We start from the raw sequence: 17,427 nt of genomic DNA on the forward strand, positions 1-17,427 counted from the left end.
CGTAGGAAGGAAAGACGGGGTTGTTCACCAGTGTGGCCACTACTGAACCTCAGTGTCTTAACCACATCAGAATTATTCTTTCAGATGTGGTTACATGCTTAGATAAGATGTCCCTGAGAATTACCTGTGGTCAGCACAGGAAGGGAGCCTCGTGCCAGGCTGTGAGAGGGGAGGGGACCATGCAGCACTGGGGAGGGGGGGCAGTGAGGGGGGGGGGAGGGAGCTGCAGCAAAATTTTTTTAAATACATAATTTATTGTCAAATTAGCTAACATACAGTGTATACAGTGTGCTCTTGGTTTGTGGGGTAGATTCCCATGATTCATCACTTACATACAATACCCAGTACTCATCCCAACAAGTGCCCTCCTCAGTGTCCATCACCCATTTCCCCCCTCCCCCATACCCCATCCACCCTGTTCTCTGTATTTAAGAGTCTCTTAATGGTTTGCCTCACTCTCTGTTTGAATCTATTTGTCCCCCTTCCATTCCCCCATAGTCTTCTGTTACGTTTCTCAAGTTCCACATGAGTGAAAACATATGATGTCTTCTTTCTCTGACTTATTTTACTTAGCATAACACCTTCCAGTTCCATCCATGTTGCTGCAAATGGCATGATTTCATTCTTTCTCGTTGCCAAGTAGTATTCCATTGTATATACAAACCACATCTTCTTTATCCATTCATCAGTTGATGGATACTTGGGCTCTTTCCATAATTTGGCTATTGTTGAAAACACTACTATAAACATTGGGTACACATGCCCCTATGCATCAGCACTCCTGTATCTTTGGATAAATTCCTAGCAGTGCTTGCTGGGTCATAGGGTGGATCTATTTTTAATGTTTTGAGGAACCTCCACACAGTTTTCCAGAGCGGCTGCACCAGTTTGTATTCCACCAACAGTGCAAGAGGGTTCCTGTTTCTCCACACCCTCGCCAGCATCTGTAGTCCTGAGTTGTTAATTTTAGCCACTCTGAGTGATGGGAGGTGGTATCTCAATGTGATTTTGATTTGTATTTCCCTGATACATGAAAAGATGCTCAACATCACTCATCATCTGTTGGCCATCTGGATGTCTTCTTTGGAAAAGTATCTATTCAGTCTTCTGCCCATTTCTTCACTGGATTATTTGTTTTTCGGATGTTGAGTTTGGTTAAGTTCTTTATAGATTTTGGATGCTAACCCTTTATCCAGTATGTCATTTGCAAATATCTTCTCCCATTCTGTCAGTTGCTTTTTACTTTTGTTGATTGTTTCCTTTGCGGTGCAGAAGATTTTTGTCTTGAGGAGAGCTCAGTAGTTCATTTTTGCTTTTGTTTCACTTGCCTTGGGAGACATGTCTAGCAAGAAATTGCTGCAGCTGAGGTCAAAGAGATTATTGCCTATTTTCTCCTCTAGGGTTTTGATGGTCTCTTGTCTCACATTTAGGTCTTTTGTCCATTCTGAGTTTATTTTTGTGCATCGTGTGAGAAAGTGGTCCAGTTTCATTCTTCTGCATACTGCTGTCCAGTTCTCCCAGTACCATTTACTAAAGAGACTGTCTTTTTTCCATTGGATATTGTTTTCCTGCTTTGTCAAATGGCCATACATTTGTGGGTCCAATTCTGGGCTCTCTATTCTATTCCATTTGTCTATGTGTCTGTTCTTGTGCCAATCCCATACTGTCTTGATGATTACAGCTTTGTAGTAGAGGCTAAAGTCCAGGATCATGATGCCTTCCACTTTGGTTTTCTTTTTCAACATAACTTTGGCCATTCAGGGTCTTTTGTGGTTCCATACAAATCTTAGCTTTGTTCTAGCTTTGAGAAGAATGTTGGTGCAATTCTGATTGGGATTTCATTGAATGTGTAGTTTGCTTTGGGTAGTATTGACATTTTAACAATACTAATTCTTCCAATCCATGAGCATGGAATGTTTTTTTTATTTCTTTGTGTCTTCCTCAACTTCCTTCATAAGTTTTGTATAGTTTTCAGCGTACAGATCTTTTACATCTTTGGTTAGGTTTATTCCTAGGTTTTTTATAAATATATGTGTTCAGTTTGGGCTTGATCCCGAGGGCAGAGAAGAGCCAGCGAAAACTTTTGAGTCAGAGAATGACAAACAGTTTCTCTGCCTGCCCTTCTCACGGCTCTTTGCCCCTGCCTTGCATGGGGGTGGCCCTGGTTCTGTCCCTGGGCCACTCTGCCCTCCCTGAGACCCTGCCTGGGCAGTCTTGTCCACTTCCCGGGGCTTTACCCCAATGCCGGTAAGTCCCGGACCGGCTTCTCTAAGCCAGCTCTTCAGTCACGCAAGCCTCCTGTGTATCGCCCCCACACGACACTCTGCTTCTGCACACCCAAAACTGAATTTCTGTCCTTTCCCCCAAATCTGCCATTTCTCCTAGATTCCCTGTGCCCGGAAAGCCTCCTCCCATGCAGACAATAAAGCCAGATCCAGAAGCGTGTCTTTCTTAATCCAGGAGCTAAGTCCTCAGTATTCAGTATCTCTGCCTGGGCTGTTGCCACGGATTGTCTTTGTTGAGGTGCACCCATCCCCTCGGCCCAGAGAGAGAACTCCCACGGTGTTCTTAACCCATCCAACCCATCCTCCACACTTCTGGAAGTGACCTTTGGGAAAGGCAGATCTGTTCTTTTATAGCCGCTTAAAACTCTGTGTTGATGCCCTCCAGGCACGGGAGGCCAGCCTGAGGCTCTCGTCCAGCCGGGCTCGGTCGCCTGTGGAATAAACTGCTGCCCCCTCGTGCCGTGCTGCTGAGCCTTTGCATGCCACTTTCTGGAGAGTCTTCTAGCCCACCCACTGGGTCCTGGCAACTTTTTCAAATCTCCGCGCCAGGCAAACCCTTTTCAAAAAGCCTTTCTGACCCTCTGTCATCAAAGCGAAAGTAGCAAACGTGTACACAGTGCTTCCTGCATGCCAGTTCTCAGAACTTGGTCTGTTTCAACCCTCAAGATCCCCTTGTCCAGTTTTACGGAAGGGGCAACCTAGGCACAGGCTGCTGAAGTCACCGCCCCAGGTTGGAGCTAGTGCGTGACCGAGCCAAGGTGCAGCCCAAGGCCATGCGCTGCAAAGGCCACACTCTTAGCCTGTGTGCTGAGGTGGCCTCGCACGACAATTTCAGCGCTGTACTGACCTTCGCTGGCTCCTGGCTCTAGCGTGTCTGCCTCCCACCACTAAAGACCTGTCTTCAGGACGGGAGAGAAGCTTTATTACCCACGGGGCTCAGAGCACAGCAGGCACGTGGATGGCACTGGTTGGGCTCCCGCCCGCTGTGTCTGCCACTTCTCGTCAGGTGCCTAGCATTCCATTTTAAAGTCGAAACCTAGGGGCACCTGGGTGGCTCAGTCAGTTGAGCAGCTCAGGTCATGATCACACAGTTCATGAGTTCAAGCCCCGCATGGGGTTCCCTGCTGTCAGTGCAGAGCCCCCTCCCTCTTTGCCCGTTCCCCACTTGTATACTCTCTCGCAAAAATAAACATTTAAAACTTTTTTTTTTTTTTTTTAATGAAGGCTAACGGCGAATGCTTCTCGAAACCATAGCAATGCAGGACAGGCAGTAGGTTGTATGAAGCTGAGGGTGACCAGGCAGTGTCCGGACCACTGCGGTCATTATCGCAGGGCCCACAAGCATCTTCTGGATCACTTCTGGTCACAGCAAATCTTCACAGTCAATACTGCATGGACTGGTAGGACATCTCCTGTCCTGTGTGAGATCAAGGAAGAACAGTGTTACTTAGAGTTTCACTTTTCCTCTATAAGATTTGTGATGTTCGTTAAATAACCACAGTACAGTAATTGAACATGTAAAGCTGGGTGTATGTGTGCTCTTTAGGGCTTTGTGAGTATGGCAGATCCGTGTTCCATCCAGTGTTCCAGTGAGGAAACCAGCTCCAGGAAGGGGTTACCCACCCCACCCCCCACCCCCAGTCTTGTTGTTCAGGGAGGCAGGGGGTAAGCTGCCTGCCTGTGTTTCCTTGAAAGATGATTTCTATCTTGAGAGCAAAAGAACGTTGGCGTGATTTGCTGAATTTTGCTTTTAAAAGGCATGTATGTCAAACTTGTTCTAGGTGGAGAGTGAGACCAACGTCCTGCAGGACGGCTCCCTCATTGACCTGTGCGGGGCCACCCTTCTCTGGAGAACAGCAGACGGCCTTTTCCATACTCCAACGCAGAAACACATCGAGGCGCTCCGGCAGGAGATCAATGCCGCCCGGCCACAGTGTCCCGTGGGACTCAACACCTTGGCCTTCCCCAGCATCAACAGGAAGGAGGTGGTGGAGGAGAAGCAGCCCTGGGCATACCTCAGCTGCGGCCACGTGCACGGGTACCACAACTGGGGCCACCGGAGCGACACGGAGGCCAATGAGAGAGAGTGTCCCATGTGCAGGACTGTGGGCCCCTACGTGCCTCTCTGGCTCGGCTGCGAGGCAGGGTTTTATGTAGACGCAGGACCACCAACTCATGCTTTCACCCCTTGTGGACACGTGTGCTCAGAAAAGTCTGCGAAATACTGGTCTCAGATTCCGTTGCCTCATGGAACTCACGCATTTCACGCTGCCTGCCCTTTCTGTGCTACCCAGCTGGTTGGGGAACAGAACTGCATCAAATTAATTTTCCAAGGTCCAGTTGACTGATGCCCTTGACAGCCATCTACGACTTTATTAACAAGTTACTGTGAAGATTTTGCCACTAACTCTAGATTTTACCTTTTTATAATGCTGTTTATTAAGGGGAGGGGGGGGGGGGGGCTGAGGCTGGTGGGGGGGGAAGGGGGGGACATGGTGACGAGACATGCCAGGAATTTAAGGCATCGGGTGTGTTGCATGCTCAAAAAAGCGGCATCGTCATTGAAGCCTGCTTGATGAAACCATAATCTTTGTCATAATTGGATTTAAAATGCCATGCTTTTATTTGAACCTTGGGTTTTCAAACAATGTTTTCCTTTGTAAACTTGGATGAGACTTTAAAATCCTATTTTACAAATGTAGAAGAAATTTATTCAGAAGTTGGCTCTAAATGGGCGACCTTCCATGCTGCGTGGTGTAGGTGTGAATGGAAAGACATGCAGGGCCTGGGAGTACTTGATACAGGCTAGAATCTGACCAGCTCCCACTGCGGTGGCGGCGGTGGTGGTGGGGAGATGTTAGGCACAGGTGGTGGTTTTGAAATCCGGGGTTTTCAGATTTTTCTTTTTTTGGGAAAAGAATATTCATATACTGTCGTGTGTTTTTGTTTTTAGTTGGGTGGAATTCGATGACTTTATCTACTCAGTCATCAAATACCTTGGCATTTCAAAGACATTTCCGTAACTTTTTAGTCTGCCTTTTGTTGCTTCTGTTTAAGATGGTCTGTCCCTGATTGTATGGCCACAACCGTTGGGTTGATTAAAATGCAGCAACTCTTAAAAATTCATTAACTAAGGGTGATTATTAATTGCAGCAGTCAGCATGGCCTGGGTACTATACCATCAAGTTCCTTTGCTTACTGAATTGCTCAAGATTTATGAGTGATTAAAAATAAGATTTTACTTTTTAAAACCACTTGTTGGGGTTTCCTAAGGTGTTTCTTTTTTTTTCCTTCCTTAAAAAGGCCAAACTTCTGAGAGCCTAAAAGCAACGTATCACCACGATTCAGTGGCTTTTGTTCACTCCCTCACTGCCATCTGTCACCTTCTCTTGCAGCTTATGGAGCCCTGTAAGTTTTGAAAATGTTTGCAAATCAAACCAAATTTAAATGTGATCATTAGATATATACAACACCAAGCAGTACATCTGCAGGGATAATTTGGAATTCCAGATTTCAAGAGAGCAAATGAGTGTTTACTGAGGAATAATTAAATCAGAATTTCACATGAGCACCACCAACCCTTCTGTTAGCTCCATTTCATTTTGAATAATTCTCAGATACTCATTCTCTGTCCTCAGTACCTACGGTATCCCTGCTACCAGAACGTAAAGGTTCTTGAGGACAGGCGACGGATTGCCACAGCTGGCTGACGTGAAGTAGATTCCTGCCGCACAGAGCAAGTATTTATTTATACTAACATCCTCTAAAATTGACCATTGCAGATTCATGCTACATTTTAACCTTTCTAAAGTTATAGAATTTATAGGCTTCTAATAGACTGCATTTACACTTGACCGTCTTTCCATCTTTTGCCTCCTGGTAAATATGTTGCCCTGTTTTCAATTGTTCTAACACATTTTGGATGTCTTTTTCCTTAAAGGGATTACTGTTGATTGCTACCGCGTAATTTGACCTAGTATCTAAAAAGTTCAGCTGCTCAGTTTTAAAAAAGCTTTACTTTTCAATGGAGGTGATTGTGTGGGAGGAGACATTTTTGGTAATTTTTAAGTGATGCAAAAATCCAACAACAGTCCTCTTACTGATAGGGTAAGTCATAAACTATCTCCAGACAGCTGGAATTGCCTAGATTCGTGTGTCACATGCCTTTTTCTTTAGCCTCAGACTCCAATGACTAACTTTCTCTTAGAGTCTCTTTAATTTGTGCTTCTTTGGGCTCCACAAAATGATAAAGGAGGCAACAGTCCCTTTTCTTGCTCTCTGGCTAGAAAGTGGTTTGAGGAGCCTGGATACCCTAAAAGCATCTTGTAAAGTAAATGGCCTTGCATCTAGAAGGGCTGGATTTTTCCTATCAAAAACATTTCCGGAAAGTTACAATCTGCTGTAATCTTCTGTTTCGAGGACTACAACAGTTCAGGGTCTAGCAGTTTTATGTGTAACACATGCCCCCAGATAATCTTCCAACGTGAAAAGTTCCTTTTGACTTTTAGTAAATGGAGATACCTAAGTAGAAGTCAAATTTTGGCTAATAAATCCCAAGCTCTTGCAAGGGCTAACAGGAAACATACTCTCTCTTCACACCTTCCTCTTTGACTTCCCAGTGAGATCCCCTCCCATTCTGCCTAAGGAACCGCAGAGAGGTGGCAAGTCTGGGAAAAGAAGCCAGGTTCAGCTTGGCCACTTCCAGCAAGATTCGCTTATAACTTGGACTAAGGAGTTTGTTCCAGACATGAGAGCAATTTAGTTTGTGAGAATATACAAGTCTAGCTCGCCAAAGTAGAGTAATATAGTTCAGAAAAAGTAACTTCGCAGAGATGACTTCTGTTTTTGTTTTGCTTGCCTGCTTGAGGAGCGAGCCCTGCTCCCCCAGCTGTACACCTAGGAATTATCCTGATCTTGACCTGATCAAAATGCCTTTTGTGAATAGGTCACTAGAAGTGAAGCCCCGGTGATGTATTCCCATAGTAAATTTCTTCAGTTGTCAGTTTACTATTTAAAATAAAATGGATGGGATACAACCCTGAATATTTTTCTAGTTGAATCTTTTTATTAATAATTGGTGCTGTCAGGTCATGCATGCTGCAACTCAACATTTCCGTATTTGGGTTTTTTTTTTTTTTTTTTTTGCAAAAAGGGCTACAGTTCACACTGCAGAGTAAGTATTAAACTTTCTGGGTTTTTCTTTTCCCCCCACTGTGGCCCAAAAGAATTAAAATCTTTTTATATAGAGAGCATATTTACCATTCCTCAATAGTTAATTATAGAGTTTGGTACCTTTGTGCCTCAGGGAAGCCACGTGACGTAACTGGTTATAGAATTTCAGGGTTAGGGTTTAAAGAAAGGAGAAAGCCATTGGAAAAATGATGGGCTCCATTAAGGAGACTAATGAATCTGGATGCAGAAGTATGCCAGGACCTGGCATATGCATGATTGTATTAGAATTTATTTCCAGTGTCAATAGGGAAACCTTAAGTTATTACATATACTGTATTAGGAAAGTCGAGAACTCTTCTTCATCAAGCTTCCATGCTTTATTTCATTTTTGCTGACATGAAACTTCAAACCCCTTTTGGGAGAGCTCAGTATTGTTATTTGGGCACTTTTGAAAGTTTAAAGGGAGTGTGTTTTCTCCTGAATTTTCTCCTAGGTTGAAGAATTGTTAGCTGCAGTTCTGTGATTTTGATCAACTTTTTAAAAGCTATTCTGTGCTTTGGATTTGTGTGAAAGGAGGTGCGATTTCAGCATTGTTCATGCTGACTACGATCTAGTGAGCTTCAGGCAGTTTTGCCTTGCAAGAGTGGAATTTCTGATAGGCAAACCACACAACCTTGATTTTAAGCCAGATCCAGCTCCGTTCCCTTGGCAGGTGATCTTATAGGCCCCTAGTTTAGCCTTCATGGGCTGAGGGGATGACGTTCCTCTTCCAGGGCTGAAAATAGAACACAGCTCTGTTATCATTTCTTTAGGACCCCAAGGCCAAGGAGACAACTCCAGGATTTTTTTTTTTTTAACAATGTAAACATTACAAAACTAGTAAAACAAAGAAGGTTCAGTATTTCTTTTTAAGTAAAATTTATATCCTCTCAAGTTTTCACCTTCATGAAAAAGCCCTAGAGGAAGATAGGAAAAAGCAAATATTTTTCCAGTCCTACTTAACCGTTTCTAAACAAAAGTAAACTTGATGAAAGGGAAATTATTTCTTTTTAGGTGAGATGACAGATCATTTCTCTGTATTAGATAGTCTAGAAGTTAAGGGGTGGTCCTATTTACCATGTATAGTGTTACAAGCAGTTAAATTTTATGGATATATTTGTAAAACTGTTCTTTTATATTTCATGTCAAATTGAAAAGTTTATTTCTTCACTATTGTAACCTGTGGAAATACAAGCCATTTTACAGGAAAAATCTTCAAAAATTATTAAACGGATCTCATTATGTTTGTGAGTTGTTGTCTTCAGACTCTGTATCAAATGTCCTGATGAACCCCAGACAGCTACAAAGATACAAAAGTAGACTTGATTTTTGCATTTCTCAAACTTCCAAGTTGATCCCATATAGTTGAGCTTATTGTATTATGTTCCACACAATACATTATTTAAGTTGGATTTTGAAAACCCATGCTTTTTCTTTAAAAATTCTATCAGTACTTAAATCTAACTTCCAGGAGAATTTAATTTCCTTCATGTTCATTGTCATATTGCTACTTTTGTGACCGTCTTCATTTAATAATGTAAAGATTATGGGTAAACCTTCAAGCCTTAAAGTAATAGGTCTTTCATTAGAAGATATAGTATTTGATAGTTTCTCATCACACTGATATTTAAGGGGTCTTAGTATTTTTGAGGGAAATGGATTTTTCATTTCCCAAAAGTAAATGCACATTTACATGGGCTTTTATGTCAGGAGTTAAAATATTGGAACATTTAAGTTCCATGAATTAGAAAATTGGCTGTTTTTCTATAACCTCTTGCAATTGAGGTAGATACATCCCATTTGACAAGGGTGCTAAAAGTATTCAACAAATGGAGTTGGCATAACTAGATAGCCACATACAAAAGGATGACATTAGATCCCTACCTCACACAATACACAAAAAATTAACTCAAAATGGATCCGAGTGTTAAAACTATGGAATTCTTAGAAGAAAACAGTAAAACTTTATGACCTTAGATTAGTCAGTGATTTAAGACCCCAAAAAAACACAACACCATAAATTGGGCTTTAAAATGTTTTATTTTTCCCGTGTTCATGTTTTAGTTTCTTAAATTCCACATTGAAACAAATTCAAATGTTTTATACACCAAAGGACTGTCAAGTAAAAAAACCCAGAAAAATAGAAAGTAACTTGAAAATCATAAGCCTTGTATCCAGATTGTGAAGAACTCATCAATAAAAAGAACCCAGTAAAAAATGGAAAAATGTCTAATCTGTTGACCAAAGATGATCTAGAAATAACCAATAAGTGCATAAGATTCCCGGCATCAGAGAAACGCAAATTAAAATCATGAGCTACCACTTTATACTATAATGGCTAAACCAAAACAAGTGTTGGCAATGTGTTGGAAAATTGAAACCTTCATACACTTTTGGGGGGATTGCAGAATAGTACATACAGCCGCTTTAAAACAAACAGTATGGCAATTCAGTTCCTCAGAAGGTAAAATATACAATTGCCAGGTGACTCCTTAGATATGTACCCAACACCTGAAGACATGTTCACACACATACTTGTACGTGAATATGTAGCATCCTTATTCATAGTAATCAATAAGTAGAAACACCCAGTGTTTATAGCTATATTTAGCTATAAAAATTAAGTACTAATATGAACTTTGAAAACATGCCAAGTGAAAGAAACCAGACACAAAAGACCACATATTGTAGGTCAGAAAATAGGCAAATTCACAGAGACAGTAGATTAATAGTGGACAGACACAGAGGAGAGAAGAGTTAAGGAGGGACTATTACTTTCATGATTACATGAAAATGTTCTAAACTTACATAGCAGTGATGGTTGCACAACTCTGTATATACTAAAAACAAATTTTATACTTTGAGAGGGTGACTTTCAATGCCTGAATTCTATCTCAAAACTGATTTTTTTAAAAAGACGAAGTTCAGAGATGCTAGATCATGGAAAAAATTGCACCCTAAAATTTAAATACAGCACTATAACCTTAGTGCTTCACATAAAGAAATTCAGGATCATCCAATGCCTAGCTTGAGATGTTTTCCAAAGTCTTAAAACACAGCTTGCTCCTATCATACTTCCACTTGCCATTAGCTAAAGAGAACATAGAAACCCACTAAGAAGATTATTAGAGAACTTTATATTCTTAAGGATTGACTGCCATTTTTTGCAATTAGGATGAAAAAATAGAATGGTATTTCTGAAAGAATAGAATGGAATATTATGCTGAGGCCTCAAAATCCACTTTAAAAAGTATTTAAGTGAATTTGCTCCCAGGACAAGATGGCAGAACAGCATAGAAGTCTTTTTGTTTTTTTGGGTTTTTTGGGTTATTTTTTTGCATCTCTCATCCCTGAAGATCATCACTAAACCATCCACACCTAGAAAAGTGATTTGAGGATTAAACAACAATCTGCTCAACCTGAACCACAGAACTCGGCAGGTACATACATAGCATAGAGACGTGAACTGGGGGAGAGAGAAGCTGTAGAAGGCAAGGAGCTATTTTTGCTTGAGGAGAGAGGATGGAGTACAAGAAAGCATCCACTCCCTCCCGCCCGAAAGCAGCTGGAGAGAAAAAGAGGACATAAGGGACTGAACAAAAAGGAGAAAGAAAAGTGTTTAAATTCCATTAAGACTCTATAAACAGGTTGAGGGCAGAGTCAAACTCTGCAGCTCGATACCTGGAGGTTCCCAGGTGGGAAGGGTGAACCGCAAGGAGCAAAGAGCAAGGTCTGAGGAGTGCTCGGCTCACAAGGGGAGAGGTGGTTCACCTTCTGGGAGGACATTTGTTAGAGACTGTGAGGCCACCCCACAAGCAAAGGTCCCAGTGGACCCCAGACAACCACATTCGCTGGTGCTGGAACAAGAACGTTTAGGGAGAAGCTTAATGCCAGATGTGTGTTATGATTTTCCATAATCCTGAGATACTGCTGCTACACAATTATGTGAACTTTTTCTGGGGTGGGCTGGCACCCAGCCACAGTATCTGGGCATTGCCAGAAACAGAGTCTCCCGAACATTCCTGGGGGCAGGCAGGCACCCGGACATTGCTCAGTGAGACCCTCCCCCAGAGGGTCAGAATGGGTCAAAGCCCCAGTCACTCAGGAGTGAGGGGTTGGGAAACACAACTGCATTTGAGATAAAACTTAGGAGGGCGGTACCCCCTGGCAGCCTGATGGCTTGGTCACAAACAGTGTAAAAGCAGGGAGTGGATGGAAGCTGGAGACAAGGCAGGGGTGCACAATTGCTGGTCAGAGAGAACATAGAGTTCTGATACTAGAGACCGGGTAGGTGGGTGATGCCATTTTCACCCCTCCTGTGCATGTGCGTACACACCTACAGGTGCCACAACAATCCACCCCAGTAAGCTAAGCAGTGCCATCCAGCGGAGGATGGAGCAGTTACACTAAGCCCCGCCCAACTGGGCCAACCTCACTCTTCAGGAACACCGCAGTCTCTCTGCCGGCTTAGTTTATGGATTAAAAAAGTGCTTCATAGTTTGACTTCTAGGGTAACCTGATGTAATTTAAATCATATGTCAGTCTGTTCACTGGTCCATCTATTCAATTTTTTTTTCTTATTGAATACAAAAAGAAAAATTTTCCATTTTTATTAAAATATTTTTCCACTATATTTTGTAATTTTTTTCAAATTCTACTTCATTTCATTTCATTGTATTCATCTTTCCAACTTTTCAAATGTTTTTTTCTTTTCTTATCTTTCCCTTTTTTCTCTAATCAAGTTCCTTTCAACAACCAGACCAAAACACACTTAGGATCTAGAAGCCTTTATTTGATTTGCGTGTGTGTGTGTGTTGTCTTTAATTTTAGAAAGAACAGGAAGAAATGAATCTACACAGATACAAACAAGATGTCTGAACCAGAATTTAGAGTCACGATAGTACTACCAGCTATGGTTGAAATAGATTAGAATCCCTTTCTGCAGAGATAGAAGTCAAAGCTAGTCAGGATGAAATAAAAAAAAGTTATAACTGAGCTGCAATCTCGAATAGATGCCATGGCAGCAATGATGGATGAAGCAGAGCAGCAGATCAGTGATATAGAGGACAAACCTATGGAGAATAATGTGCAGAAAAAAAGGAGGAAGACTAAAGCAAAAGAGCACAATTAGAGAAATCAGTGACTCATTAAAAAGGAATAACATCAGAATCATAGGGGTCCCAGACGATGAAGAGAGAGAAAAAGGGGTAGAAGGGTTATGTGAGCAAATCATAGCAGAAAACTTTCCTAAATTGGGGAAAAACACAGACATCAAAGTCCAGGAAGTACAGAGGACTCCCGTTAGATTCAACAAAAACCAACCATCAATAAAGCATATCATAGTCAAATTCACAAAATCCTCAGGCAAGGAAAGAATCATAAAAGCAGCAAGGGATAAACAGTCCTTAACCTACAAGGGAAGACAGATCAGGTTTGCAGCAGACCTATCCACAGGAACTTGGCAGGTCAGAAAGGAGCAGCAGGATATATTCAAGGTGCTGAATTGGAAAAAATATGCAGCCAAGAATTCTTTATCCAGCAAGTCTGTCATTCAAAATAGAAGGAGAAATAAAAAGTTTCCCAGAAAAACAAAAATTAAAGGAGTTTGTGACCACTAAACCAGCCCTGCAAGAAATTTTAAGGGGGACTCTTTGAGGAGACAAAAGAGGAGGAAAAAAAAAAAAAAAGACCAAAAGACCAAAAGCAACAAAGAATATAAAGGACCAGAGAACACTACAAACTCCAATTCTACAGGCAACATAATGGCAATAAATTCATATCTTTCAGTACTCATTCTAAACGTCAATGGACTCAATGCTCCAATCAAAAGACCTAGGGTAACAGAATGGATAAGAAAACAAGATCCATCTATATGCTGTTTACAAGAGACCCATTTTAGACCTAAAGACACCTTCGGATAGAAAATAAGCAGATGGAGAACCATCTATCATGCTAATGGTCAACAAAAGAAAGCCAGAGTAGCCATACTTCTATCAGACAATCTATACTTTAAAATAAAGACTATAACAAGAGATGAAGAACACATTATATCATAATTAAGGGGTCTATCCACCAAGATCTAACAATTATAAACATGTATGCTCTAAATGTGAGAGAACCCAAATATATAAATCAATCACAAACATAAAGAAACTCATTGATAGTAATACCATAATAGTAGGGGACTTCAACACCTCACACAACAACAGAAAGATCATCTAAACAGAAAATCAACAAGAAACCATGGCTTTGAATGACACACTGGACCAGATGGACTTAACACATTTATTCAGAGCATTTCATCCTAAAGCAGTGGAATACACATTCTTCTCCAGTGCGCATGGAACGTTCTCCAGAATAGACCACATACTGGCACACAAATCAGCCCTCAACAAGTACAAAAAGATCAAGATAATACCATGCATATTTTCAGAACACAGCGCTATGAAACTCGAAATCAACCACAAGAAAAAATGTGGAAAGATAACAAATACTTGGAGACTAAAGAACATCCTACTGAAGACTGAATAAGCTAACCAAGAAGTTAAAGAGGAAATTAAAAAGTACACGGAAGCCAATGAAAATGATTATACCAAAACCCAAAACTTCTGGGACATAGCAATGGAGGTCATAAGAGGGAAGTATACAGCACCCAGGCCTTCCTAAAGAAGGAAGAAAGGTCTCAGATACACAACTTACCCTTACACCTTAAAGAGCTGGAAAAAGTAGAGCAAATTAAACCCAAAACCAGCAGAAGACAGGAAATAATAAGATTGGAGCAGAAATCAATGCTATCAAAACCAAAAAGCAAAAAAACAGTAGAACAGATCAATGAAACCAGAAGCTGGCTCCTTGAAATAATTAACAAAATTGATAAGCCCCTGGCCAGTTTGATCAAAAAGAAAAAGGACCCAAATAAATAAAATCAAGAATGAAGGAGGAGAGATCACAACCAACACAGCATAAATAAAAACAATAATAAAAGAATATTACAAGCAATTATATGTCAATAAAACAGGCAATCTGGAAGAAATGGACAAATTCCTAGAAACATATAAACTACCAAAACTGAAACAGGAAGAAGTAGAAAATTTGAACAGACCAATATTCAGTAAAGAAATAAAATTAGTAATAAAAAAAATCTCCCAAAAAACAAGAGTCCAGGGCCAGATGGCTTTCCAGGGGAATTCTACCAAACATTTAAAGAATAGTTAACACCTATTCTCTTGAAGCTGATCCAAAAAAATAGAAGTCAAAGTAAAACTTCCAAACCCTTTCCATGAAGCCAGCATTACCTTGATTTGAAACCAAAGACCCCACTAAATATAGACCAATTTCCCTGATGACCATGGATGCAAAAATCCAAAATATAGACCAATTTTCCTGATGAACATGGATGCAAAAATCCTCAACAAGATACTAGCCAAGTGGATCCAACAATACATTAAAAAAATTATTCACCATGACCAAGTGGGATTTATACCTGGGATGCAGGGCTTGTTCAATATCCACAAAACAATGTGATACATCACATCAATAAAAGAAAGGACAAGAACCACATAATCCTCTCAATAGATGCAGAGAAATCATTTGACAAAATACAGTATCCTTTCTTGATAAAAAACCCTCAAGAAAGTTGGGAATGCAAGCTGGTGCAGCCACTCTGGAAAACAGTATGGAAGTTCCTCAAAAAACTAAAAATAGAACTACCCTATGACCCAGCAATTGCACTAGTAGACATTTATCCAAGGGATACAGGTATGCTGTTTCGAAGGGACACATGCACTCCCATGTTTATAGCAGCACTATCAACAATAGGCAAAGTATGGAAAGAGCCCAAATGTCCATTGATGGATGAATGGATAAAGAAGATGTGGTATATATATACAATGGAGTACTAGTCAGCAATCAAAAAGAATAAAATCTTGCCATTTGCAACTACATGGATGGAACTAGACGGTATCATGTTAAGCAAAATTTGAGAAAGACAAATATCAGATGACTTCACTCATATGAGGACTTTCAGAGACAAAACAGATGAACATAAGTGAAGGGAAACAAAAATAATATAAAAACAGGGAGGGGGACAAAACAGAAGAGACTCCTAAATATGGAGAATAAACTGAGGGTTGCTGGAAGGGGATGGGCTAAATGGATAAGGGGCACTAAGGAATCTACTCCTGAAATCATTGTTTGACTATATGCTAACTAATTTGGATATAAATTTTGAAAAATTTTAAAATTTAAAAAATTTTTTAAAATATACAAAAAAATGTAAAGAAAAAATATATAAACATAGGAATAGACTCAGAAAACATTTGGTAAAATTCAACACTGACTCACATAAAAACCTTCAGCAATGAGGAAAATAGAAAGTCATTGTATTATAAAATATTTGTATAAGTACATAATAATGATGGAAGCTAAGATCACCAGGTGAAAGTTTGAAGAAAAGCAAGATATATGTATAGTCTCAAGGTCTCTCTCCCAAGTTTTTTTTTTTTTTTACAACAAAGAGAAAGGTGGTAACTCTTTGTGGAGGAAAATGGCAGGCACCATCTTAACCAAGGAAACCCAGTAATGCGGCATTGACTTCATGTATCCTTGTGATACACAGAGAAAGGCACAATGCCCTTCCTGTGGTAGTTTTGCCAAAAGTGCATAACTTCAATCTAAACATTAAAAAAAAGGATCAGGCAGCCCCAAACTGAGAACATGTTACAAAATAACTGGTTGGTACTCAGCAACCATGTCAAGATTATGAAAAACAAGGAAGCTTCAGGATCCAGCTGTCACAGATTGCTGAAGACCAAGGGCCCATGATAACTAAATGTGAAATGGGATCCTGGAGTGGATCCTGAAAAAGAAGCAGGGTATCTGTGGAAAAACCAATCATACTTAAATGAAGTCAGTTAATAGTATTGTGTTTCTTGTGTTGATCATTGTACTACTTAAGTTATCAACATTAGGGGAAGCTGGATGCAGGGTACTGTGTTTTTTTGCAAACAGAGTTTTTTTTAATTTTTTTTTCAACGTTTTTTAATTTATTTTTGGGACAGAGAGAGACAGAGCATGAACGGGGGAGGGGCAGAGAGAGAGGGAGACACAGAATCGGAAACAGGCTCCAGGCTCTGAGCCATCAGCCCAGAGCCCGATGCAGGGCTCGAACCCACGGACCGCGAGATCATGACCTGGCTGAAGTCGGACGCTTAACCGACTGCGCCACCCAGGCGCCCCGCGAACAGAGTTTTTAAAATAAGATTTTGAAAGCATTTCTTGGATGACTTTATAATATCCTCATGAGCTTTTTTATGGATAGACCTAACCTCAGTTTCGGTATATAGTATGAGATTGTAGACATGGTGCAAGGCAGCAGTGAGTTACGTTCCATGGCTTGGGTTGAATTTGTATTCTAATGTTCATAAAACATATTTTATGTATAAGCGCATAAAAGTATAAAAAGTCAGATTATCCAAAAGAAACCCTCAAGAAAGTAGGGATAGAAGGATCAAACCTCAAGATCATAAAAGCCATCTATTAAAGACCTACCACTAATATCATCCTCAATGGGGAAAACTGAGAGCTTTCCCCTAAGGTCAGGAACAAGACAGGGATGTCCACTCTCACCACTGTTATTCAACATAGTATTGGAAGTCTTAGCCTCGGCAATCAGACAACACAAAGAAATAAAAGGCATCCAAAGTGGCCAGGAGGAGGTCAAATTTTCACTCTTCGCAGATGACATGATACTCCATATGGAAAACCCAAAAGATTCCACCAAAAAACTGCTAGAACTGATCCATGAATTCAGCAAAGTCACAGGATATAAAATCAATTCATGAAAACTGGTTGCATTCCTATATACCAAGAATGAAACAACACAAAGAGAAATCAAGGAATCAATCCCATTTACAAATGCACCCAAACCCAT

At 40.6% G+C, this 17,427-nt stretch overlaps 1 protein-coding gene across 1 annotated transcript in view; it reads left to right on the forward strand.

Moving 5' to 3' along the window:
- PELI2 (pellino E3 ubiquitin protein ligase family member 2) overlaps positions 1 to 8,747 on the forward strand; it is a 199,497-nt gene extending 190,750 nt beyond the window's left edge. The window contains exon 6 of the mRNA XM_043556233.1: positions 4,067 to 8,747. Within this exon, the coding sequence (XP_043412168.1) occupies positions 4,067 to 4,633 (567 nt within the window). The 3' untranslated portion in view covers positions 4,634 to 8,747. The remainder of the gene's footprint in view (positions 1 to 4,066) is intronic.
- The last annotated feature ends 8,680 nt before the right edge of the window (positions 8,748 to 17,427 follow it).

This window comes from Prionailurus bengalensis, chromosome B3 (assembly GCF_016509475.1).
Source record: "Prionailurus bengalensis isolate Pbe53 chromosome B3, Fcat_Pben_1.1_paternal_pri, whole genome shotgun sequence".
NCBI classification, from domain to species: domain Eukaryota; kingdom Metazoa; phylum Chordata; class Mammalia; order Carnivora; family Felidae; genus Prionailurus; species Prionailurus bengalensis.